This window comes from Chrysemys picta, chromosome 4, assembly GCF_011386835.1.
Source record: "Chrysemys picta bellii isolate R12L10 chromosome 4, ASM1138683v2, whole genome shotgun sequence".
Taxonomy (NCBI): domain Eukaryota; kingdom Metazoa; phylum Chordata; order Testudines; family Emydidae; genus Chrysemys; species Chrysemys picta.
This window is the reverse complement of record NC_088794.1, coordinates 152,858,481-152,885,622: the sequence shown is the minus strand read 5'-3', so window position 1 is coordinate 152,885,622 and position 27,142 is coordinate 152,858,481. Positions and strand designations below refer to the sequence as shown.

The window sequence follows — 27,142 nt, the reverse complement described above, 5'->3', positions numbered from 1 at the left end:
GAATTAAAGCAGCAAAAAAGTAATGTCTAAAGAAGCAGCTGTTACCCAAAAAGCCTTACGAGCATCTTATGTTCTGGCTAGGCGAATTGAAAAATGCAAACATGCACACACCATTGGTGAGATGCTTTTACTTCCAGCAGCAATAGACATGTGTGGAATTATGACTGGGGAACAAGCAGGGACGGCCCTGAAACCATTCCTATGTCAAACAATACCATTCATCAATATACTGATGACCTTGCAGAAAATGTCACTGCACACAAACACACCAGGCACACACAACTAAAAGAAAAATAAATAAAATGCAGTTTCTGTTGGTTGAAGTGAGGAGTGAAAGTGAGAGAGAGAGAGAGACCTTTGTGAAATATATCTATATTAAATTCTAACTTCAGGAGGCATTCAGATACTAGAGTAACAGGCACAGCATGGAAACATAGGTGGATCTCGGCAGCTCTCCAACAAATGAGTGTTATGCCTATTCACAAGAAACCATCTCTTCATACAATCAGTCTTGCCAGTTATTTACATGTTTATGTCTATCTTTTTTTCTTTTGGAGGGGGGAAGATGTTAGAAGTTTGTGATAAAGGAGCTGTGACGAACTGGGACTGTTCTTAATGTGGTCTTTGAATGCTGAGTGGGGAGTGTTGGCCTGGGAAGGCAGGGGAGTGTGGCTAGGATGGTCTGCATTGGGGGATGGGAGACTGGCACTTGAGAGAAGATACCTGAGCATGTAACGTGAGAACCCAGGAAGGGGTTAGAGGCCAGGTGACACCTTTGCCGGGAAACTGAACAAAGGTGGGGGGAGGAGACGCTGGGGGAGAGTTTTCAGGACCTGGCTGGTAATGGAGGGAGCCCAGATGGGGCTCTGCCCCCCCAATGGGGCTGTGGTGCCCCTGGGACCCCAAGATGGACCTAACCGAGGGGGTCCTGTTGTCTGTGCCTGCAAGACCTGTCTTGGACTGTGTTCCTGTCATCTAAATAAACCTTCTGCTTTACTGGCTGGCTGAGAGTCATGGTGAATCGCAGGAAGCCGGGGGTGCAGGGCCTTGTGTCCCCCATACTGCGTGACAACTGGTGGCAGAGGTGGGATCTACTGCACCCCGTGGACGGCGCGTCCTGCAGTAAGTGACTGGGGAGCAGTAAAATGAAGGGGGATCAACGGAGACCAGGTGGGCTGAAGAGTCAGAGAGAGACGGTTTCAGGGGGCGATTAACCCCTGGGAGTGTGTGACCAGAGAGAAGGACTTTTGCAGTAACTGGGTCCCCTGGGGGATTGCAGCGAGCGGTCCCGGAGCCTTAAGAGCAACCTGGTGGAGCTGTGCAGGCAGAGGGGGCTGCCCATTGGGAGGTCAACCAAAGAACAGCTCATTGCCCAGCTGGAGGAGAAGGATCGCTTGGATGAACCGAGCCCTGTCCCTGAGGGAAGTCGACCGGCGGATGCAGCGGGGGCCCCGGGGCCTGATATGGCTGGGAGGGGTCAGACTGCTGCCAAGGACATCCCGAGACCCTGCCTACCTATGCCTAGGGGAGCGGTTGGGGAAGCCCAGCGAATACCGAGGGCACCCAGACACCGGCGGCCAGCAGGGGATCGTCCTGGCACAGCTCCCCATCCCTGGAACGGGTGCGGCTGGAATATGAATGGGAGATGAGACTGAAAGAGCTCAAGTTAAGGCAGCAAGAACTGAAGCAGGAGCGGGAAGAGAAGGAGAAACAACGTCAGCATGAGCGGGAGGAGAAGGAGAAACAGCGTCAGCATGAGCTGGAACTGGCTAGGCTGAGGAGCAGTGGGGCCCCGGCTGTGGTGAGTAAGGGGGGACCCAAGACTGCAAAGAGCTTTGATAAGTGCTTCCTGGCCCAGCGTAAGGAGGGGGAGGACATGGATACCTTCCAGACAGCCTTTGAGAATGCTTGCGAGCTGCAGACAGGCTCCAGTTTCTCATCCCTTCACTGGACTCCACAGCCGTGGAGGTGTACAGCCGACTGAAAGGGGCGGAGACAGGGGACTACAAACTGTTCAAAAAGGCCCTGCTCCTCGAGTTTGGGCTGACTCCTGAGATGTACTGGAAAAGGTTCCTGAATCAGCATAAAACCCGTGAGGTCACATACCTACAACTGGCCAAACGGATGCAGGGGTATGCCCGCAAGGGGACAGCTGGGGCCCAAATTAAAGAAGACCTGTTTGACCTATTCGTACTGGAGCACCTGTATGAGCAGTGCCCATCCGACCTGAGGCGATGGTTGGTGGACCAAAAACCAGAGTACCCGCAGCACGCAGGCCAGCTAGCCGAAGAGTTTGTGAAGTCAGGCAGGGGATAACAGGGAGGAGTCCCAATGGAACAGGCCCGCCACGATGCAGGAAGAGAGTGACCCAGGGACCTCCCAAAGGGGAAACATGGAGAACCCCCTCCCAAGGGGAACACCCAGCGTCAGGACCAACCGACCAGCTCGAGGGGACCCACGGGACATGGGCTGCTATTACTGTGGCCAGAGAGGCCACATACAGACCCAGTGCCCCAAGCTCAGGGACAGATTGAGCAGACCAAACCCACAGTGGGTCAACTGGGTAGAGACCCAGCCGGACGAGGGGAAGACGGCCCAGGCAAGGGGAGCTGACAGTTTCCCAACGGCTCAGGAGGGAGGAGGGCCCCAGGCCAGCTCCTCTTGGGGGGTGGATGCGGGGCGGTCCCTACGGAGCGAGTGCCTCGTTCCCCTGGAGGTGGATGGGAGGAAGGTCAATGGATACTGGGACACGGGCGCTGAGGTGACGCTGGCCTGGCCCGAGGTGGTAGCTCCAGATCAGGTGATGCCCAACACCTATCTAACCATGACGGGGGTGGGCGGGACGCCATTCAAGGTGCCTGTGGCAAGGGCACACCTGAAGTGGGGGGGCCAAGGAGGGCCCCAAGGAAGTGGGGGGTGCACCACCATTTGCCCACTGAGGTGTTAATGGGGGGGGGGACCTGGAGGACTGGCCAAGCAACCCCCAGGGTGCCCTGGTTGTGACCCGTAGTCAGAGCCAGCGAGGGGCTCTGACCTTGGGGAGGGTGCCTTGCGCGAGGCGCAGGACCCTAACCTGCTGGGGAGGGAACACCCAGGGACATGGCTCAGGGAGGCTGCGGCTTCAGACCCAGCCGGCGAGAGAGAGCAGGTGGCCATCCCTGTCCCAGCTGCTGAGTTCCAGGCCGAGTTGCAGAAAGATCCCTCCTTGCGGAAGATAAGGGGCCTGGCTGACCTCAGTACGGTACAGACCATGGGGAGAGGTTGCCGGAATAGGTTCCTGTGGCAGAAGGGGTTCCTGTACCGAGAATGGGTTCCCCCAGGGAAAATGTAGTCGGGGGGGATCAGGAGGCAGCTGGTGGTACCCCAGAAGTATCGTCATCAGCTGCTGTGCCGGGCCCATGACATTCCCCGCTCAGGACACCAGGGAATCCGGCGCACCCAGCAGAGGCTGCTACGGAGCTTTTACTGGCCTGGGGTCTTTATTACTGTCTGACAGTACTGCCGATCCTGTGACCCCTGTCAGAGGGGGAGGAAGGCCTGGGACAAGGGGAAAACGGCTTTAGGACCCTTGCCTAGCATAGAGGAGCCTTTCCAGAGGGTGGCCAAGGTTAAAAGTGGGGCTCTGAACCAAGAGGGCCCAAAGCACAGACCTCCAGACTGGAACGCTGGGAGAAGACCCCAGCCCAATTGGAACCCCAGGGGTATTGGGGTGGGGAAAGGGCACAGACCACATAAACCTTCCCACATGCAAACTACGAGTGCCATCGAGCACACCCGACCTAAAGGGGGGCGTGAAACTGGAAGGGCCTGGTGTAATTTTCACCAAGGAATGGGAGGGATGTTGGAGCACCCAGGGGAACGTGGGTATGTTCGAACTTCCCCAGGTCACTGGCTGAAGTGACCCCGCTCAGTTCGGTCTCGAAGGGGGGAGAGATGTGACGAACTGGGACTGTTCTTAATGTGGTCTTTGAATGCTGAGTGGGGAGTGTTGGCCTGGGAAGGCAAGGGAGTGTGGCTAGGATGGTCTGCATTGGGGTATGGGAGACTGGCCTTGAGGGAAGATACCTGAGCATGTAACGTGAGAACCCAGGAAGGGGTTAGAGGCCAGGTGACACCTTTGCCGGGAAACTGAACAAAGGCGGGGGGAGGAGACACTGGGGGAGAGTTTTCAGGAGCTGGCTGGTAGTGGAGGGAGCCCAGACGGGGCTCTGCCCCCCCCCCATGGGGCTGTGGTGCCCCTGGGACCCCAAGATGGACCTAACCAAGGGGGTCCTGTTGTCTGTGCCTGCAAGACCTGTCTTTGACTATGTTCCTGTCGTCTAAATAAACGTTCTGCTTTACTGGCTGGCTGAGAGTCATGGTGAATCGCAGGAAGCCGGGGGTGCAGGGCCTTGTGTCCCCCATACTCCGTGACAGGAGCTCTTATATTACCTATAGTCCTACAATTGCCATATTCCATTTCAGACAGCGGTTAGGCCTGGGTATTGCCGTGAGGCAGTGTTAGTTTCAGTAATTCATGATCTCCTTCTAGAGCTAGACAAAGATCAAGTGTGCATGCTGATTTTTTCTAAGACCTCTCAGGCTTTTGTGTCACCTGGTGGTAACGTATTTGTAGTACTTGGAAGGAGTACACAGAACTGCATAATCATACTGCTTATAGCTCAGATAATTACCCATCAAATGATCAACAAACCATGCTTTAATCCCATTTTAATCCCAGTTTTAACCCCAGAATGATGCTGTGAAAATACGTAATAAAATTCAGCTACAGTTTTTCATTGGGGCCTATGGGCATTCCTGCACTACAAATACTAAATAACTGATCTACTGAATAAAACACTGTGTGCTTTATAACATCTGACTTTCAAAGTGTTTATCTCTTCTCCATAGCTCACTACCCCTTATGATTTTCTCTCCTTGGTTCCTGCGATCTCAAAATACACCTCTACCCCGATATACCGCTGTCCTCGGGAGCCAAAAAATCCTACCGCGTTATAGGTGAAACCGTGTTATATTGAACTTGCTTTGATCTGCTGGAGTGCGCAGCCCTGCCCCCCCGGAGCACTGCTTTACCGCGTTATATCCAAATTCATGTTATATCAGGTCGCGTTATATCGGGGTAGAGGTGTATTATCAAATTATTAAAAACAAAATTTATACTTTCTACAAAAGAACAGCTTACCTGCAGCATTAAAATAAATAAATAAAAAACAATACAGACAACACAATCTTTTAGGTGATGTGACTGTATGAAGATAGATGGGACAGGATATAGCCCTATGGTAGGTAAAGCAGAGCCTTTTAGATAGTGGCAGGACACCTGCCTCTTAGGGGCTTGTCTACATGGCAAGCCAAGGTGTGAATCTACAACACTCAGTAACTTGCAGTCTGGACGCTGCCACAGCATAATGGAAGTCCTGGTATACAGCTTATCTTATTGCTCCTTATTCATTGAGCTGAGAGCTCACACAGGAAGCCGAAGTTGCAGACTTCTAGTAGTATTTGATAAAGGCTATCAGTACCTAGATGTGTTCATCAACTAAGCTGTTTATCCTGATTTATAACTTAAACCCCATGTTTCTGCTCTACCATTCTGTGCACTAGCCTTTCCTGAGTATTGTGTGTTTTTATTGCTAGTAAGTCCTCCTTACTTCACCTCCTGACTTTTGTTATCTCTTTTGTTTGTTCATTATATATTTGGGTCTGAAATTAGATTGCAGATTCTTTGTTGCACAACCATGTCTTAATTTTATTTTGAGGCATCTACTGAGTGCACTTTTGGGCTTTATAAAGCAATACACTATAATAAATTGTGACTTGGGGATAAGGTATTCTCAATGCAGGGCCCTCTGTTGGATCAAATTCCAGAGCAGAGCCAGTGTTAGTTCTGCCTAGTATGTTCCAGGGAGTGACTGTATCCTTTCTGTAGTGAATGAGGAGAGTTTTCTTTTTTTAATAGGTTGGGAAGTTTGTAATTGACATTTTTCTTAACATTATGTTAATTTGGATGGCTTTGTGCTCCTAGCACAAATGGGATGAGCACACTGTGTAAATCAAAAAATGAAATGGAATCCATTTGGGCACAATCTTATCCTATTGAAGTGATGGGAGTTACGCATGCCCAGTGCAGGAGTGATCTGGCCCTGTTTTTTATTTATTGTGTATATAAAATCCTTTTCTAGCTCATAGGCTTATTTTTGTCTTAAACAGATCAAAGCATATCTGAAAGCAAACCCAGTGATACCAGAGTTATGATCTTCTCCTCGTTTCGAGACAGCGTCCAAGAAATTGCTGAAATGCTTTCCCGGCACCATCCACTTGTCAGAGTAATGACCTTTGTTGGCCACGCCACAGGAAAGAGCATGAAGGGCTTTACACAAAAAGAGCAGCTTGAGGTAAAGATGTAATCAGTCTTGTTTGAGAAGATGGATGTAGAGAATGTGATGTGCTAATATATATTGTATAGAAATGACTGTGTAGTTTTAAGTTTCATTAGTAAATTGCTGTACAAAGTAAACCACTGTAATCTCGGGACCTCTTGATGCCAACTGGAGCGGGTCCAAGGGGTGCATAGGATTTTACAGGGATCCTCTGGATTAGATATCTACATAACAGTTCACCAAAAGGCGGCACGTGCGGTCTCTACTTAGAGCCAAGGGCCCACCGGTCATCATAATCATTGTGAAAGTAGGCATGCATAATATTTGAGGAGTTGTGTATCTATACTAAAAACTATGTTCTTAAGGCCTGGGAGCTGAGGCAAGTCACCAAGAAGTGACAGACCTAGCACATGTTCCTTTCAGGCAGAAGGTAACAGATGCTTTTCTCTTATCTGGCCGTAAGTATTGTGTGTCTCACAATTAATGCCTATTTGCATAATCAGCGGAGGGGTATCCTGCTTATGACTAAGACCAAAGGACTAGTCTGTTATATAGGGATGCAAAGAAACACACAGGATCCTTCACGGAGGAGACAAGCTAACGGTATGTTTTATGAAAGGAGGGTCGCAGCCAGCCTGGCTGTAAAATGCTGAAAGGACTTTGGGTGAGCAATAGTCTATAACACATGAGAGTAGTTAGTTAAGTTTAGCCTCTAGAATGCGTGTTATGATTTTATTTTATATGTAACAATTTGTTTCCAGTACTTCTCCTAGTTATTACTTAAATCTCTGTGCTACGTTAAATAAACTTATACTTGACTTCTCTATAAACCCATCTAAGTTCTGTGTGTTAAGTGGAGCAGTGACTTGAGGTGAAAGTGGTAAGTAGGGATTTGAAAGTAGCAAATCTGTGAATACTACAGACGTCTCGTGGATCAGGAGCTGGACACTCCAGGGAGATGGTTGGAGCTAACCTGCATAGAGAGAGTGGGGCCTGCGTAGGCCTAGAAGAGAGAGTGCTTGTATTGCCCGTGGCCAGTGGGGCTGGGAAGCTGACCCCTCAGCATACACAGACATGGCTTCCTCAGCCTAAAGTCAGATAGTGAGGTGCTTCTCAGCCCTGGGAAGCATGACATCCACTTGCAAAGTATTTTTCTTTCAGATCATCTGACCAAAAAGAAATGTATGAAAGAGAAAATATTTGCATTTAATAATTTTGTTGTGTGATTTCTTTTAATAAAAAATATGCGATATTTGAAAAGAATGGAAATGTACGTGGAATGAATTGAGCACAGTGCTTTTCTCCCTAGTTTTTTTAGAATTCTAAAAATTAAGATTTTAGACTGTCTTGACTTAGTGGAGTAGCAGAAATATATATTTGTAAAATTGAACAATTGATCAGTAGGAGTAGGTTGATCTTGTGTATGTGGTAGTTTGAGGCTCGATAAGGTGTGAAACGTCTTGATTCTGTATTCATGGGTAGAATAACATTGATAATACTGACACGCAGCATTTGTTAGTCAGCAGTTTAAAATGGAATACTTAACTGTTTTGGAAGGAGGTAGATTGTGCTTCTACAATTTTAAAACAAGCTGAAAAAATTTTAATCACAAGGCTGGAATGTAAAAAGATGGTGAGGATTTATTTAGGACAGTAGAGGAGATTTATGATATGTGTTTTAATCCATTTTTAGGTGGTAAAATGCTTTCGTGAAGGTGGCTATAATACACTGGTCTCTACATGTGTGGGAGAAGAAGGTTTAGATATTGGAGAAGTTGACCTCATAATCTGTTTTGATGCTCAGAAAAGTCCAATTCGTCTTGTGCAGCGAATGGGTCGAACTGGGCGCAAGCGGAAAGGCAGAATTGTTGTCATACTTGCAGAAGGACGGGAACAACGGGTGAGTTAAGAAATCTCTCGTTGTATTTTCTAACTTTTCAGTCTCATCACTTAGTCTCACAAAACAATTGCGTGCAGATTGATTAAAATCCTGGGGAGCTTGATGATGATGGTGAACTCTTTGCATTAATAGTTCAAATGTCCCATGCTGGATTTGCAAATACACTTTGATAGTCCTCCTTTTGTATAGCCACATTCCGGAAATGTGGAACTTTAGTACTTCAAGTTTTCATCTGTGTTTGAGATTTTTTTTCCGTCTTAAGTCTTTCAAAGCCTTTGAGGCAGGTAAGTAATGATACCTATTATACAGATGGGTAAACTGAAGCATATAAGGTTGTGACTTGCTCAAGGTCACAAAATAATTAGTGGCAGAGCTGGCATTAGAGTGAGGGCTTGGAGCTCCATGGTCCCCCTCTGCTGGCGGCCCCAAGCTGCCGGGGTCCCCTGCTGCTCCCGGCAACAGCAAGGCGCAGCAGAGGTCCTCTGCCACTCACGGCGGCAGCAAGGCGCAGCAGCAGTCCTCTGGCACTCGCGGTGGCGGGGAGTGCAGTAGAAGAACCTCACAGCTCCCTGCCTCCGGAGGCAGCAGGGGACCCTGCAGCTCCTATCCAGCGCTGCCTAAAGTCACAGAGGTCTTTGGAAGTCATGGATTCCGTGTCCTCCGTGACTAAATCGCAGCCTTAGTGATAAGCACCTTGGAACAGCAGTGCTGAGTGTGAGGTGAGGTCTGAGGAGATCTACGTAAATGGAAATCTCCTGTGACTGTTAAAGAGCTGTAAATGCCATCTCAGCTTAACATTCTCACTCAATACTATTCCAGTCCAAGATGTGATGTTTGTATCTGGCTTAGATTTTGAGATGAGAGATTTGATTCTCAGACAAGGTATCCTAAGGCCTGGTCTACACTAACCCCCCAATTCAAACTAGGGTACGCAACTTTAGCTACGTGAATAACGTAGCTGAAGTCGACATACCTTAGTTCGAACTTACCGCGGTCCAGACGCGGCAGGCAGGCTCCCCCATCGACTCCGCGTACTCCTCGCGCCGAGCAGGATTACCGGGGTCGACGGGGAGCACTTCTGGGTTCGATTTATCGCGTCCAGACAAGACGCGATAAATCGAACCCAGAAGTTCGATTGCCTGCCGCCGAACCAGCGCGTAAGTATAGACAAGCCCTAAGTCACTCCTGTCAGTTAAAGAGGAACCTCTCAGAAAGGCATATTGTATTTGAAAAGAAAAAGGTGGGAAATATGTTGTTTAAATGTCATAAGTAGATATTTTCAGTTCCCACCTACAAAATCTGCCTGATTATTGTACGTGTTTAAAAGCTCCCTATGTCATGGGATACTAATGTGATCCTTTGCTGAAGCTTCCTTTTGAAGCAGTTGGGTTCCTGTGACCTTCAGGTTATTGTATGGAAACCTTTGAGGCAGACTGTTCTGATCATACATTTGTAAGCTTTAGATTCCACTTTAGCACAGGCTGGTCAGAGGAACTCAAACACCACTTTTGGAAGGAAGCTAAGAATGGTGGGAGTGGAGAATCAGGTCTCAGGTTTACATCCAAAGATTTTGGAGTAACAAGTGTAAGAAGAGGCATTTGAAAGCTCAGCCCCATAGGTTCTAAAGAGAAAAATTATTCAGGATGGTTGTCAGACAACTCCATACAGATTTTTCAAGGAGTATGCTGGCCTTACTAGCACGTTTGTTTCCCTACATAGATTTTCTTCCTTAAAAAGTATCATCTAACAAAAACTTCTTGCAAACTGATTGAGAGCTGGCATTCTTCACTTGTAAGTAATCTTTTCAAATACAGTCCAAGTTAGCAGTGACCAGAAGTGGTTGCCAACTGATGGCCTCTCGTCTCAGTATGGTCCTACTAGACAGATGTCTGCATCACAGAAGCAATCGCTTCTAATTGGCATCTTATTGGACTTGTCCTTTCATGCTTTTAATAAGAAAAACAAAAGAAATAGTATTGTTGTGTTTTATACAGAAGTTTCATCTTGCTGAAGAAAGGGTATACAGACTATTATAGTTTTAAACCCCATAATTTTGCACAACTGGGAAAATTTAAATAGCTAAAAATCTAAAAGAAAAATACTTAAAAACATAGCTGTTAATTGAAATTTGAAAAATAAAAATCAAATTTGGCCAAGCCTAGTCACATTGTATCTAACCTGGATTACTCTAAACTCCTACAGGCAAGGGTTTTCTCCTTCCTACCTCTCTCTCTCTCTCTCTCTCTCTCTCTCTCAAGGGACATGCCCACTTCTGATACTATGTACAAAAAAATTAAATTCTGTATAATACTATTGTTGTTGTTGTAGTTATGCCTTATTTGGGGGTTTCTTATTCAGATGACATGTTCTCAGACATCTCTGTGTTTTCTTCAGTGCTATGTATTATGGTCTGAATCATTTTCATAAATGAATTTGTCAGGCCATCTCTTCACCTCATTTTACTTGCCTACGGTAAGTGAGTGGGACGGCAAGAATGGGGTGGGAAGAAAGGGAGTGGCAATCTTTTTTGTTCTGTGTTTTGGGTTTTTTTTTCCCAATTGGAACTTTTAAGATGTGGACATGTTTTTCTGTGTAACCAGATGACCTGATTATTGTCATCCATATCTTTTTCTCCTTTTCCTCTGTTCGTCCTGAGATGGGGTCAGATTGTGAACCCCTTACTGACACCTCTGTGAACCCCTTACTCACACAAGTAGTTCCATTGACTCCATTGGGGCGATTCATTTGAGTAAAGGGGTCACAATCTGGCTTTGATGTATTTGGCCTGTATTCTTTTGTTTTTGTAATACGTGTTTGGGGACTCAAAAATATAATACGTAACAAAAGTATGAATGTTCAAGTGCCCTTTTAATTCTCTTAGTTATAAGGTGACACTCTCCAGTAACAAGTGACTTATCCTCTGTTTTACAGACTTACAATCAAAGCCAGTCCAACAAAAAGAGCATTTACAAAGCAATTTCAGAAAACAAAATGCTTCACTTTTACCAGCAAAGCCCTCGTCTGATTCCTGAAGGAATAAACCCAAAGTTGCACAAAATGTTTATCACTCCTGCAGTATATGAACCAAATAATTCAAGATCACTTTCCAAAGAGAGAAGATCCAGCTCACTCCAGCATAAATCCGCTCTCTTTTCCATGGGCGCAAGTAAGATTATGATGATTTCTTTATATGTATTGTGTAACCAGTGGTTCTCAACCTAGTTACCATTGTGGGCCATATCCAATACTACCTGTATGGCCCTGAGGATGTCACATGGACCGCAGCTGTGTGCTGATTGGGTCGCGGGTTGAGAACCATTGTTGTAAGCTGATGTCTTGACTGCATTGTGGTACTGAAACAGACACAAAACTGTTCATAAATGTTATGGGTCATTAGTAAAAATATAATTTATCTTACTCATAACTTTTCAGTTCCAATATTATGATGAGACCACTTGTTTATATACAAGCTCCAATTCTTTCAGCATCCTTGAATCAGTTATTCCCTTAATATATATAGGGTGAATCAGCTACTTGTTTCACTTCTCCTTAATGCAACTCCCAAGTGTTTGCTGGGTCTTAAACAAGTAGTATTGCATCAAAATGTTTTTTGCATCTTTATCAGGCTCTGTAATTTAGGCTGAAATTGTTTTCTTGACTAATTTTAATAATGTTAGAAAAACAGCTGAAAATTCACCACATATTTTAGCAGATAACTATAGATGCAATGCTCCCTGTTTGCAGAGCTCTTGTTTCAGTCTGAAAAATGGCAGGGTCTTAGAGTTGATCCATTGGAACCATAGATTCCTAGGTCAGAAGGGACCATTGTGATAATCTAATCTGACCTCATGCATTACATGGGTCATAGAACTTCCCCATAATAATTCCTAGAGCAGATCTTTTTAAGAAAAACATCCAGTCTTGATTAAAAAAAAAGTACTGATGGAGACTCCACTGTGGTAAATTGTTCAAATGGTTAATTACCCTGTACACTCTCTGCTAAAAATTATGCCTCATTTCCAGTCAAGCACCAGCTAATAGCCATTGGGTCATGTTATACCTTTCTCCGCTTAAACTGAAGAACCCATTATTAAATGTTTGTTCCCCATGTAGATATTGTTGGCCATTTCTCATTCTCCTGTTTGGTAAGAAGAGGGGACCCTCAGAACAGTTAGGAATAACCAAAGACTCTTCTAATATAGTAGAAAAGGTAAAGGTGTGATCAGCACCACAGCTTGTGTCCAGGGAACTGCTTGTTCTACCACTTGAGATTAGGTTCCTCCTACAAGTTTTTGTAGTAGACATAATCTAGCCCCTTCCCTTCTTCTCTCCTGCTCCCAAGAGTTGATCATTCATCTCTGAAAACACCTTGGCTCATTCCAGTGGTGTACAACCTAAAGTAAAATGTCAATGAATTCTAGTACTTCATTACAGGACTACTGAAAACTTACATAAACAGAATACACCTTTAAATCCATCCTAATCCCTTTTCTCAAAGAAAGATGGAGCTTTGTAAGATTTTACTTGGGGAGGTGGGGGGAAGAGAGACTGAGATCAAAGACAGGATACTGGGCTAGATGGACCTAAGGTCTGACCCAGTATGGCCATTCTTATGGCTATGGTGCCAAACTAATATTTCTGGATGTTGTAGACAACAATCTAAATTATAAGACCAACAGTAAAGTGTTTATTTATTTCCATTAATTTAATCACTATTGTATTTTGAAATGCCTTTTCAAATTTTTTTACTTAGAACTTTGCTTGTAATTTCAAATACTCTACTCTTCTGCATTCATATACTGAACTTGAGTAAGCCTCTGATCTGCGGTTTTGTATTAAAGTAATATACTTATGTCACATATGTCTTTTTACAGTTATTGTTTAGCTCTAAAGTTCCCTACTTATTACCAATATATGGTGGTTTCAGTAGACGACAATTTGTCTGAATTTTTTTTTAATTACATCATATTTAAGAGTGCTGATGCATCTTTCATAGTGATGCCTTTAACTTGGGGTTTTCAAAAGGTGGAAATGTATCTGCTGTGCCAGCTTTGCCTTTGGCCAACAATCACGACATCAGAACACACACTAGACTTTTAGTTTATAAAGTGGTGGTAATAGTCCCAACTCTCCTCTATGGCTGTGACTCTGGGTGACCTATCGAAAACACCTGAAAAACCTGGAACGCCAGCACCAGCACTTTCTTTGGAAGATCCTCAACATAAAGTGGAAGGATCATCGCACTAATGTCAGTGTCCTCACAGAGGCCAACATCGTCAGGGTTGAGTTCCTTATTATCCAACACCAGCTGAGGTGGAGCGAGCACTGTGCGCTCACGCCTGATGTATGCTTACCAAAAACAACTGCTGTATGCCCAGCTCACCAAAGGAGAAAGGAAACTGGGAGGCCAAAAGAAACGCTTTAAAAACATCCTCAAGATAAACATCAAGAGATGCGGCATTGACACCACACACTGGGAGACAGCAGTCCAGGATAGGGATAACTGGTGAAGACTTGTCAAAAAAGGGACATCCACTTTTGAGGAAAATCACCTTGTCCTGATCGCAGGAAAACACCAGAAAAGAAAGGACAGACGACTGTCACACAATTTTGGCCCAAGTCTGACTTCCAACACCACCTGCAATGCCTGCCAATGACTTTGCGGCTCAAGGATTAGATTCCTCACTCGCCAAAGGACCCATAAAAATAAAACCTATGAAAGAGATCATCCTTGGCTTCGAGGGATCGCTGACGATGATGGATTCAAAGCCATATTTTACAAATAAATTTGTATGTGAACTTGTGCCAACGTGCCTCCCCATTCCTCTCCATTTTAGTCCAACGCTGCTCATTGGTGTGAAATCGCACTGTGTCCTCTGATTGCTTGGCACATTTCTTTTCCTATGAGATAAGTGTACTTGCTGGTGAGTGGAACAGTATCTATTATTGTTTTAAACCAGAGATCCTAATTATTTGAGTAATCTGTTTGAGAGGCTATTTTTTAGATATAGTGTTTGCTGTAACAGCCCACTCATCATGTGGAATAGTGAGCTGTTTGACCATTGCCACCAACCAAAGTGCATGCAATCATACTTCTGAAGTTCTGGCAACCCCATCTTAATTCCAGCCCTCACCTCCCTCCAGTAGCCTGAGTACTACCTAACATCTGGTTCAGATGGTCAGGACTGTACTCAAGAATAATGCTCTCAAGGGTCAGGGGAAGGAATTAGGTGCCCAGCCTGTAGTACAGTCATTATGCCATTTTCTGCTGGCCTTTACTGCACCTCCTCTCATCTTGATACATTCTCTTTCTCCCCTGGGAGGATGAAGATCCACTGAGTTTGAGTCCTGGTTAGATACTTGAGAGGTACCTGGTCTAAATGGATCCTAAAATTGCTGCTGTCCTGCTTCAGAAGTAAGTATCTGAAGAAAGAGGCCTGCAGCCTCTTCAACTCAGTAGGATTAATTCCTCTGTGGCTTGGTTTCTTAATGAGCTTTTGAGAAGAGCTGGAAGGAAGGGAACTTGGTAAAACTTCCAGACTCTCTTGCAGACTCTGCTCCCTCCAGCTCCATCTTGTTTCCATCCTGTTGCCCATGCCAGACTCAGGTGTCACTTGGTAGAGCATGTTCAATTAGCCACTTTCCTCTCCTTGAGCAGCAGCTGCCTGCAAGTTCGATTCTTGCTGAAAGCTCTCCTCTCAGAAGCTTCTCTCTCTGAGGCCTTGTCTACATTGGGAATTTGCCAGGCTTCCAGCAGCTGATGGTCAGCCGCTGTGGTGCTGCACTGTTGAAGCTGTTGCCTGCTTGAGAAAGCACGAAGGCTTGGGGTAGGAGAGATCCTTTGTTTCCAGCTGGTACCTTCCAGCAGTTAGAAATATCAGGACTCAGAAGGAAGGGTTAGAGTTATTCAGCACACCATAGGAAGAGGAAGGTCGTATTCCTGGTAAGACCAGACAATTCCAAACCAAGGATTTTGAGCTTGATTCCTTTGTATTGGAACTTCCGCATCAAGGAATTCTACTCTCACATAAGAATGTGTCTGCTTTCCCTCTTGACCTGGATATTGAGAAGATTAAGAGCTCATGGAAAGCTTTAGACTTTAAAACTGAGCTACACAAATTGCAGGTGCTCCCCAGGGACTTCTGTGACTCATAAGCTACTCTCCAGAAGATTGATTCAGCCATTTTATTTAATCAGAGTATTTACACTGCCTCCATCCCTGTGCTATCTCACCAGCATGGTCATTGCAATGGGCTTCCTTTTTCTAAAATTCCTTTAAAAAAAAAAAAAAACACACTTTTAAAATATTACTGAACTGCTGATTCCCTAATCTGGCTTTTTAATATCAAGTGTGTTGGATCAGAGAGTGTTGCTTTTGAACCTGCTCTGGGATCCAGAGGTATAACTGGATTTCCATTGAAATAAAATGGAAAATGCTGATGCAGTAAACCCTTCCTATACTTGTCACTGTAGGGTTTTATGTAACTGAAGCGTATGGAGTAAACTAAAATGTCTAAATACCATATTTATAGGCTGGTTATGGCTGTACTGAAAAACTTATTTATTGTATGCTGAATAATTTGCCATGCAGGGATGAAAATACTAGTCAAATAACATATGATTGCTTGGCCTTGCTGCAGAGACCACTCTCCACACCATGTCTTCTAACAGAGCACCTCTGGTTGGTACAGTGTCATCAGCCAGTGCTCTCACGTGGGATCCTGATGTTGCTAACAGTGATACAGCAGAACTGATGTTAATAATGGGAAATATTTCCTGATGTAGACAGGACTGTAATTTCTGATTTTTTTATTTTTTACATGATCTTGGTGGCCACATTGCTGGGCGTTGCAGACCAAATGACTCAGCCACCTTGACTGTCGTCCTGGTCTGCCCCCACTCTTCTACAGCTGCTAGTTTTGATGTTAAATTTGGCAGGATTAGTCTTCACTGATGCTCATAAAAAATTCATACTGGTGTAAGAAGCTATTTCTGTGATATAATTATGAAGAGCCAAAAAATTAGCTATTGAGATATTAAATGGATTTAGTAGGGAGCTCATTGAAACACTGCTTAGCTGCTCAGCTGCGTCACATGACCTCCCTACACATTCAGTTTAAAGGCAAAACCATGCTGACGTGATTATTACACTGTTGTTCAAGGGGGCTTACAAAAACTCAGTAAAACTTGACTTCAGGAATCCTACATGAATGTTTGGCTTTAAAGACAAATTAAAAAGGGCTCCAGGAGTCCTTCTGAATGTTATGTTACTTTCTGACAACATACATGAAGGGTTTGGGGATTTTGCAGTACGGTCCAAACATAATGGTGTGGTGTGCTGGACATCGTAGATTCATTTTGGTTAACAGGAAAATCTTTCACATAGCTTTTTAAGTATTAACCATTCTAATCTGTTTGAAGGAACAAGTTTAGAATCAGGGGATGCTATAGCACATTCCATCTCAAGTGATACACTTTGTACTTCAGAACAAACAGATTATATTCACTTCATTAAGTAATGATGAAGTTTTTAACTGAGCTCAGAAAGCCTGTATCTTAATATCTGTTAGATTTGTCCCCTTCGTGCTACAGCAATGGAAAAAAGTCTTTAAAAAGTTACTAGAAAAGATTATTCCTGTTGAAAAATAGTTCACAAAAGGCAGATCAAGGAATCATAGAATATTAGGGTTGGAAGAGACCTCAGGAGGTCATCTAGTCCAATCCCCTGCTCAAAGCAGGGCCAACACCTACTAAATCGTCCCAGCTGGGCCTTAAAAACCTCTAAGGATGGAGATTCCACCACCTCCCTAGGTAACCCATTCGGGTGCTTCACCACCTTCCTAGTGAAATAGTGTTTCCTAATATCCAACCTAGACCTCCCCCACTACAACTTTTTTATTTATATATATACACAAACACACACACACATCTCATAGAACTGGAAGGGACCCCGAAAGGTCATCGAGTCCAGCCCCCTGCCTTCACTAGCAGGACCAAGTACTGATTTTGCCCCAGATCCCTAGGTGGCCCCCTCAAGGATTGAACTCACAACCCTGAGTTTAGCAGGCCAATACTCAAACCACTGAGCTATTCCCCCCCCCCCCCCTTTAGACCATTGCTTCTTGTTCTGTCATCTGCCACCACTGAGAACAGCTGAGCTCCATCCTCTTTGGAATCCCCCTTCAGGTAGTTGAAGGCTGCTATCAAATCCCCCCTCACTCTTCTCTTCTGCAGACTAAATAACCCCAGTTCCCTCAGCCTCTCCTCATAAGTCATTTGCCCCAGCCCCCTGATCATTTTAGTTGCCCTCCGCTGGACTCACGCCAATTTGTCCACATCCCTTCTGAAGTGGGGGGGCCCCCAAAACTGGATGCAATACTCCAGGTGTGGCCTCACCAGTGCCGAATAGAGGGGAATAATCACTTCCCTCGATCTGCTGGCAATGCTCTACTAATACAGCCCAATATGCCGTCAACCTTCTTGGCAACAATGGCACACTGCTGACTCATGTCTAGCTTCTCGTCCACTGTAATCCCCAGGTCCTTCTCTGCAGAACTGCTGCTTAGCCCCCAGCCTGTAGCGGTGCATGGGATTCTTCCGTCCTAAGTGCAGGACTCTGCACTTGTCCTTGTTGAACCTCATCAGATTTCCTTTGGCCCAATCCTCCAATTTGTCTAGGTCCCTCTGTATCCTATCCCTACCCAGTACTGTTTGTTCCAGAGATGGCCTGGAGACTTCCTTATTCCCATGTGTGTATACATGTATAGCTATATGTAATGCACCCACTGGTAGGTGATCACGTTTCTGCCATGAGTGAGATTTTATTATTGCAAACAAAAAAGCAGGAACATCATCTGTGTACCGGTTTCTGAGACTCAAATCTTGTCCATCATTGCATTATTGTTTCAAAGCCAGTCCACAGGAAATTCTCCACATACTCTCACTGTTCTTTAAAGTTAGTGACAACTTGAAGGTAGAACACTTGCAACATTTTTTCTTTCCTGAGCTCTGTCTCATCTGTTTGGCTTCAGCAGCTGAGCAAGGAAGCTTAACTCTTCTAAGGGAGTAAATAGTTCATTTTGGGCCTAATTTTTGTTCTTTATGTATCTGAGTAGCTATTAAAATCTTTAGGGCATCTGGTCATTGGCAGGAAGTGACGGGGAACCGTGACAGATGTTGCTCTCCAGACTGACCATCTACAGGTGGCTGAAAGCTCCTTGGAATAGGTGCTCCTGTTGCATATGCATATGACAATTTCTTAGGAAAAGAAATATCTGTAGTATTGTGGTGTCTCTTAAATGGAACCAGAAGCTTATTTTTAAGGTACACCTCTACCTCGTTATAACGCTGTCCTCGGGAGCCAAAAAATCATATTGTGTTATAGGTGAAACCGTGTTATATTGAACTTGCTTTGATCCACCGGAGTGCGCAGCCCCGTCCACCTGGAGCTTTACCGTGTTATATCCGAATTCGTGTTATATCAAGTGGCATTATATCAAGGTAGCGGTGTATGTCATTTTTGAGGTGGTCAACCTTGAGCCCTCTTTGTTTACAAAGTGTCTCTCTGACTCCCTGTCTCCATCTCCCCCAAAATTGCTAAATATTTAGCTTGTCCATTTAGTCTCTTGAAACTGAAATTGTAACAGCATTTAATGACACTGGAGTTTGCTTTCTAAATCTTTTGTTTACAACTACAAACAATTTCCCTTTCTGTGGATTTTTGGAAACATAAAGATACTACAAAAGAGGCAAATCTGATTCCTAACACTTAAACAAAGCTGAACTGTTTCTCTCTTCTATTTAGGTCATGCCTTCTTTAAAGCCAGTCTTTGGTTGTGCTACTTAGTGTTTCTGTTTCTCTCCCCTTAACATTGAACCTTGTTGCATTGTACTATTATGTAATGGATTGTAACGTAGCAAAGTAATAAACCGCTTTCTTCTGGCACTAAGTTAGTGTCTTTAAGGAACGTTGATCTTTATTAGTCTTAAGCAGTTTAGAGGTGAAGTAAGGTTAGTGTCAGGCAATGGGATGAATGGTTGAGTATTTTAAAAGCATAAAATGGTGAGAAACTTCAACTTCTACCGAATCTACCTGTTTACATAGATCTTTTATGCAGGGAACATATTTAACCTTTGCTCCAAAGACTGCACTGGCTCCTATTAAGTTTATGAGTGAAATGGGATGGATTTTTTTTTAATCTGTTAAAACAAGTAGGTTTTGGCCCTGGATATTGCAGATCTTTATGCTGTACCTTTAAATTTGATTCCAGTTGGGTCTCTTGCGTGGATGATTCCTAGTACTGTATGATTGGAAGCAGGGTGGTGGTGTTGGAAGACACTCCACCCTGGAATTTGCTTTCTGTGTTTGGTCCAGTTTCCTTTTTCCAAGTCTGATGCCACTATAAGACCCATTTTCTTTTGCAGGTGAGGAGGGAGGGGTTGGTTTGTTCTTGGGGTGTGGGAGTTTTTTAGTGTCTCAGCATAAAGTGATATTTGAATAATAATTCTGTGCTTTTATTAATTTTGTAATGTGTGTTGTGTGGTTGTGCACTTAAAGCAGTTTCGGTAGATGTCATATATAATCTGAAAAACTGCATGTGTTTATACTGTAATGTACTGAGGACAAATATGACTTTCATATAAGTATAAAAGTTACATGAAACCGGTTTCCTTCTACAGTTTATTTTTGCCTGTGATTATATATCATGAACCAGTCTTTGAATTGATATATGAAAGTTATGTATTTTTGTGACATCTGAGTGAGGCACCTGGAAAGGACAGTTATGAACAGTGGGTAGTCCCCTTGTGAATTGAGGACTCACTCCATTGTTCTGATGCCCCAATGCCAAAGCGTTCATTTGAGGAGTTTGGTGTTGGCTACATAAGGTGTCAACTGAGGACAAGAATTAGCACTCTGGGTACTCTGCTTCCTTTCTCTTCCTCCTCCCCAAAGATTGCTCTAGTTCTTTCCTGTGTACTCTCTTCCCCATCCACATGCCCTTGATAGGTAAAATGGGGACCAAAATAGTCAAATGGTTAATTAGTTGTTTGGTTTTTAACAGATTTTCACTGTTTCAACAGTGCAATAACAGGGCTTTTTCAATAATTCCGTCTGATATTTTCAGTTTTCTCCTTGGTCTTTTGGCAACATATGATTAACTGAGGAACTATGTTTGCCCTGTGTGATAATTATCATCACCTGCAGGGCTTGCCAGTGTTTGTTTACAAGTATACACACACTTCTGTCCACTACTTCTCCATAAAACAGAACATTTGAATTTTTTTCACTTCTAACAACTGATTTTTCCGCCTATCCATTTGTTTGTGTTGCTGCATGTTTGAAGTCATTAGCAATTAGAGATTATCAAATAACAAACTGAAATAGAATTATTCAATCAAAGATTAACAATCAGTGTTTAGTATAGCACTATCCAGAATACAGAAAGAAGACATACTTTACCACTTGATGTAGGTGAAGAAAAGGTAGTTTGGTCCCTTTCTCTGTACTTGGTGGAATGCTGACTGTTAATTCCCAATCCAACTCCCAAAACCTCTGAGACAGAGAAATTCCTTTTTGGAAGGAAAATACTTCCCATGATTAATTTTACTATGACCTGTTTTGACTTTTTTTTTACCTAACTATTGATGGAATTTCCTTATGATATCTTTAGGGTGCATGATTGATAAACTAAAGAGGATTCTAATCTGGTCGTTATTACTGACAGCTGTGATAACTGCCAGTTCTTACTGAGTTAACATAAACATCTTTCAGTGGATCCTTATTTTATCCATTACAGAAGACATCTGCAATAACAAGTACCTCTTGTCAATCAAACAACATAACTAAATCTTAGGCACCCCTCATCAACCACCCACTCTTGTTTATACATATTTCCGTACTTTGGTCTTTTTCCTAGACATATATTTCCCCACATATTTGGAGGTGCCAGCCATAATAAAGTATAGCCCAATATTGGGTCACGTGAATACGGTCACTCACAGGTTGAAAACCAGCACTCTGGCCTTCAAATTCAAACTCACTCTTTGCTGATATCAAAGGAGAAAAGTTAATATGCAAATAATTTTAATATACAAGATTCTGGGAGAAAAGTTAATATGCAAATAAATTTAATATACAAGAAAAATAGGACTGAAAAGGTTAATATTTACTACCAATGTGGCAAATAGGAATTTGTTTTCCTGTGGCTGGTATCATATGAGGTCCTAATTAATCACTGTATCTTTTTCTTTGTTACATAGATTTATTTTTCGTAAGATGTTTTTCATTTTTACCCATTTGCAGGCACAAAGCAAACAGACTCTCGTGAAAATTGGTTCCTAACGTCAGAGGAATTTGAAGTATGGAACAGCTTATACAAACTAAAAGAAAGTGATGGAGTCAAAGAACCAATATTGTCTCAAAGTCACTTTGAAACTTTAGAAAATATGGAGGAAATAGCAGTAAGTTCAACCTTAATGTAATGTCACTAGAAGACCTAGAAGAAATTACAGAAGTGAATCTCTGCCATTGATTTTTGGACGTGTTTTTCCTTAATATTATAATTGATCTGATAATTTTACAGTGTAGAAATTATTGTAATATTATAGAGAAATCTGAACTACTTCTGCTGTGGTGATGCCAGATGCTGACAGAATATTACCTAATGAGTTTCCCAGACCAAGATTCTTCTTCATATATTTGAGAACAATTCAAAGAAATCCTTTGACAGGGAAAATAACCCCAAAGACTTCTGGGTAGTGAATAAAATTAATTACAAAGATTCTAAGGAAGCCTATCTAACAATACAATTTAAGTACCTTCTGATATCTATATATGAGAGAACCAGGGAATTGTAATCCAAGATTGTTCGGCATGTGAGATTTTTCTAATATCTGAAACGCACTTCCTGTACATTAAAATATTTGTAGAATATTGTCATGTCTCCTGCTGCTATTATAGGCATAGGAAACTTATTTCTGTTGGATACAAACAACTTGTGTTAACACTTCCAAAAGTTATATACACTCCTTTGTAAAAAGGAGACTATATCCTCAGTGATGATATTCAGTAATTATGGGTATTTTGAAACTCCTCTGTTAACTTAGAGAAGGCAAGACTCCCACTCAGTGGGCTCTTTCTTGATGCAAAAGAATAAATAGGGATCCCCATCTGTCACTTCACATTTTAGATCCGCATGCTTTGTGCATGACAAATGGCAATAGTTACGGGTTTCTTTTGGTTACTTGGAAAGTAGTACAGAATACATAGTTCAGACTAAAAGCAGAGAATATTTCCTTTTATTAAAACAGACCTATCTCCCTTATAACAATAAGTTTATTGGCCTTCTCTTTTGTTCAGGACACTTGAGGGTGGTTTCCATAGAGAACTGGGACTCTATTTGTTTTAGAGTGGTAGCCGTGTTAGTCTGTATCAGCAAAAACAACGAGGAGTCCTCTGATTCAGCTGATGCAGTGGGTTTTAGCCCATGAAAGCTTATGCCCATATAAATGTGTTAGTCTCTAAGGTGCCACAAGGACTCCTCGTTGTTTGTTTGTTTTGTGAACCAATTGCATGATTGAAATCTTCATGTTAATATTTATTTGACACTGCAGGCATCTCGAGTGGAAGGAACTCGTGAACTTTCCCTATCTGAATGGAGACTTTGGCAGAATCGTCCCTTTCCTACCTATCTCGTTGACCACTCGGATCGTTGCTGCCATTTTATTAGTGTTATGGAAATGATAGAACTGATGAGACATGAAGAGGTAGGCTCTTTGAGTTACTATGTTTGACTATGTATGCAAGCATAGATATGCATCAACTGCATCATCATCATAAAAAAAGCAAATTCTAATATGTTTAAGGGCTTATCCACATTAAAATTCATGGAGGTGAGCATGAAATAGCTAGGGTGTAAATTTAATGTGCAATTAGCTGTTCCACACTAATTCCTTGTGTGGGCACTCTTATTCCACACTGAGTACCTTTTTGCAATTTAGATTAAGAAGTGGGTTAATCTAAACCGCAATAGCAGTTTAGGTTAATACTGAGTGATAGCTATACTGCACTAGCTTTTCACAGCCTTTTCCGCGCGTGGACAAGCCCAAATAGTGCTTTAGTCTCTGTATCTTTGTCAGTCAAGATGAAAGGAGGAAAAAATGTATGTAGTTTTTAAAGACGACATAGTGGCCAAGCACAAATATTCACAAAACTGAACATCTTAATATATCCCTTACTTGCAGTCTTTTATTTTCAAATGTTTATACTGAGCTATTGAACTGTTGTTTAAAAGGTGTTTGTTTTTTTCTGCAGAATGTTATGACATAAGTTTATTCTAGTTTTAATAACTATTTTTATCCAGGTATCACTTTTCTGAAAACCCACAATAAGAGAACTAAACACATACCAAGGGACCAACATAATAACAAATCACAAAAAGGGACACTACCAATCTTCCAAGAACATTAAAATTTTAGAAGTACTTGCATATCACTTGCATGTATTAAATGCACTTATGTGACAATGATGAATTTGTGTATCTCATACAAGCACTGAAATATGCTTCAGGAATATCTCTCAAAAAGTGCTCTAATTATCCGAGTATAAAATACTAAAAGAAAGCCAGAACCTTCTCCGTTGGGTTTTAAAAGGTAAGAGCTAGGTCAAGAGTACACCAATTAAATATACAGGGATGAAAATTAATTTGGGAATATTATTGATTTCCTTAGATTGTCATTGATGGTGGCATTTAGGTGTTTATAGTAAAATGCATTTGTAGGTGAGAATTATGTACAGCTAGATGTATCAACAAAGTTTGAAGATTTTAATTGGACATTATTCTGCATTTTCCTCCAGTTTAGCTTCAACATAATCCACAAATGTTGCTCTTCGGTGTGCTGAAGTTTTCTAGGTCATCAGAATCTGTTGCTTAGCTGCCAAAGTTTCTTGAACAGCCACAGTTAATCATTGGGAGAGAACAGAGACATTGCAGTTGCATTTCTTGCCAGGAAAGTGAGTTAATGGTAAATTATAAATAGATATTTTAGGGCCAGCTTAATCTTTTCCATTTCAGCCTAGAACACTAGAAGTCTAAAGCCCTTCTAGAGCATGGGTTCTCAATCTGGAGTCATGAACATATTGTTAAGTGGGAGAAGGCTCATAAGGTAGTCATGGTATAGGGAAGGACGGGGGTCATGATGTAGAAGATTTTATAAATGCTGTTCTATTGTATAATCATGACTGTACATTTTGATTGTGGCATTTTGAGGATTAATTTCCTGTTTATTTTATTTAAATACAAAATATGCTTATGCAGTGTTGTAGGTGTCCTAATTTATGAGTATTGCCACAAAAACCCAGCAGCAATAAAATAATTCAAATAGGAACTCTGCCAGACCTCATCTAAAAAGCATATCCACTGCCCTCTCCAAAAACCCTGTCAAATTGATTTCAGAGTGGTAGCCATGTTAGTCTGCATGCATCTGATGAAGTGGGTTTTAGCCCATGAAAGCTTATGCCCAAATAAATTTGCTAGTCTCTAAGATGCCACAAGTACTCCTCGTTCTTTTTATCAAGTACTCCTCGTTCTTTTTATCAAACATCTATTAGACACCATGGTGCAAATAAGTGACGGTCATGTTAATACCACCCTATACCGAAAACCCACCGACCGCTATGCCTACCTTCATGCCTCCAGCTTCCATCCCGGACACACCACACGATCCATTGTCTGCAGCCAAGCACTGAGATACAACCATATCTGCTCCAACCCCTCAGACAGAGACCAATACCTACAAAATCTTCACCAAGCATTCTCAAAACTACAATACCCGCATGAGGAAATAAGGAAACAGATCAACAGAGCCAGACGTGTACCCAGAAGCCTCCTACTGCAAGACAAGCCCAAGAAAGAAACCAACAGAACTCCACTGGCCATCACATACAGTCCCCAGCTAAAACCTCTCCAACGTTTTTTGCGACTTGCCTGGAAGGTCACTGGATGCAGGCCATTTCAGATGAAGCAAGTCCCAGAATCTTGGGGTCTTCACAGAGAGCGGTCTTCCAGCAGCCCCCTCTTTTGACCAGGGTGGCTCAGGGAGAGAGTCAATCTCTCAGGTAGGCTGGACCTAGGCCAGTTAGGAATTCATAGGTAGAGCCTCGTGTTTTTCGCAAATATGAGAAAACCTGAAATAATACTTTTTTTTTAAAAAGTATAAAATGAAATAGAATAAAATGCTGCTCAGGTTTCATAGAATATCAGGGTTGGAAGGGACTTCAGGAGGTCATCTAGTCCAACCCCCTGCTCAAAGCAGGACCAATCCCCAACTAAATCATCCCAGCCAGGGCTTTGTCAAGCCTGACCTTAAAAACCTCTAAGGAAGGAGATTCCACCACCTCCCTAGGTAACCCATTCCAGTGCTTCACCACCCTCCTAGTGAAAAAGTTTTTCCTAATATCCAACCTAGACCCCACTGCAACTTGAAACCATTACTCCTTGTTCTGTCCTCTGCTACCACTGAGTACAGTCTAGATCCATCCTCTTTGGAACCCCCTTTCAGGTACTTGAAAGCAGCTATCAAATCCCCCATCATTCTTCTCTTCTGCAGACTAAACAATCCCAGTTCCCTCAGCCTCTCCTCATAAGTCATGTTCTCCAGCCCCCTAATCATTTTTGTTGCCCTCCGCTGGACTCTTTCCAATTTTTCCACATCCTTCTTGTAGTGTGGGGCCCAAAACTGGACACAGTACTCCAGATGAGGCCTCACCAATGCCGAATAGAGGGGAATGATCACGTCCCTCGATCTGCTGGCAATGCTCCTACTAATACAGCCCCAAATGCCCAAGGTTTGCCTGGGCTGCCTCTCCAGCCTGGCGGGGGTGGCTGAACTTTAGTGATTGGCATTGCAATCTGGTGCAAAGGGTTGCAGCACTGCTCAGGTTTGACTTGGCCGCTCCTCCGTCTTCCCAGCGGGATAAAATGAAATGACAAGAAATTCCCTAAAAATAAAATGAAAGATTATAATAGAAAAATAATTTCATGGGGTTCTATTTAAAGGTTGTAGCCAACACCTTAAAATTCACCTAGAGACCTATAGGCAGCCATTGCAGAGCCTGGAGCGCTGGTGTCACATGGTGACAGTGAGATGCCCACTCAATAACCATGCCACTGTGTTCTGCACCAGCTTTAATCTCTAGTTTGACTTTAAGGAGTAGCCCCATGTACAGTACATTGCAGTAGTCCAATCTTGAGGTAACAAAGGCATGGATAACTATGGCATGGTTTGTATCTGAAAGGAAGGCTTGCAACCTTTAACCAGACATAGATAGTTAAAAGCTGACTAGGTCACAGCTATAATTTGGTTAACAGCAGCAAGAGGCCTGGAATCACCCTATTAACCTAAGTTGCAAAACCTGGTAGCAAATGGTAGATTCACTCCCTCATCACAGGAGTTGATATTGCCTATACCATTTCCTGAGGTTGATTTCCCCCCATCCCACCATCATCACCTCAGTTGTGAACAGGTGGGGTTACAGAATGACATCCTGCAGCACCCTGATCTGAGTTCTTCAGGAAGAGGAGCAATCACAACTACCCATTGAGATCTCTGAGAGAAAAAAATGAAGCCAATTAAAGGCAGCCCAGTCTGTTCCTGCCAAGGTCCGCAAGCAAGTCAGCAACATCTTACGATAAACGGTATTGAAAGTAGCTGATTAATCTAAGACTGGCATGGACACCTAGTCTTCATCCACCGTCAGGAGGAGATTGTTGACCAATTCAGTCTTTGTGCCAAAGACAGGTCTGTATCTTGATTAACGAGGGTCAAGAAGATCAAAGGCATCTCCCTACAACCTTCTCCATAGT

General features: G+C 43.1%; 1 protein-coding gene across 4 annotated transcripts in view; it reads left to right on the top strand.

Annotated features, from left to right (window-relative positions):
* Positions 1–27,142, top strand: part of FANCM (FA complementation group M) — a 131,606-nt gene that overhangs the window by 72,025 nt on the left and 32,439 nt on the right. For 3 of the 4 annotated variants that reach the window (XM_065594021.1, XM_065594020.1, XM_065594019.1), the window contains 5 exons: positions 6,211–6,395; positions 8,073–8,279; positions 11,211–11,445; positions 21,583–21,740; positions 22,893–23,045. In XM_065594021.1, the coding sequence (XP_065450093.1) occupies positions 6,211–6,395; positions 8,073–8,279; positions 11,211–11,445; positions 21,583–21,740; positions 22,893–23,045 (938 nt within the window). Of the gene's footprint in view, positions 1–6,210; positions 6,396–8,072; positions 8,280–11,210; positions 11,446–21,582; positions 21,741–22,892; positions 23,046–23,641; positions 23,756–27,142 lie in introns of those variants that run through there. The other variant, XM_065594022.1, reaches the window with a different exon arrangement.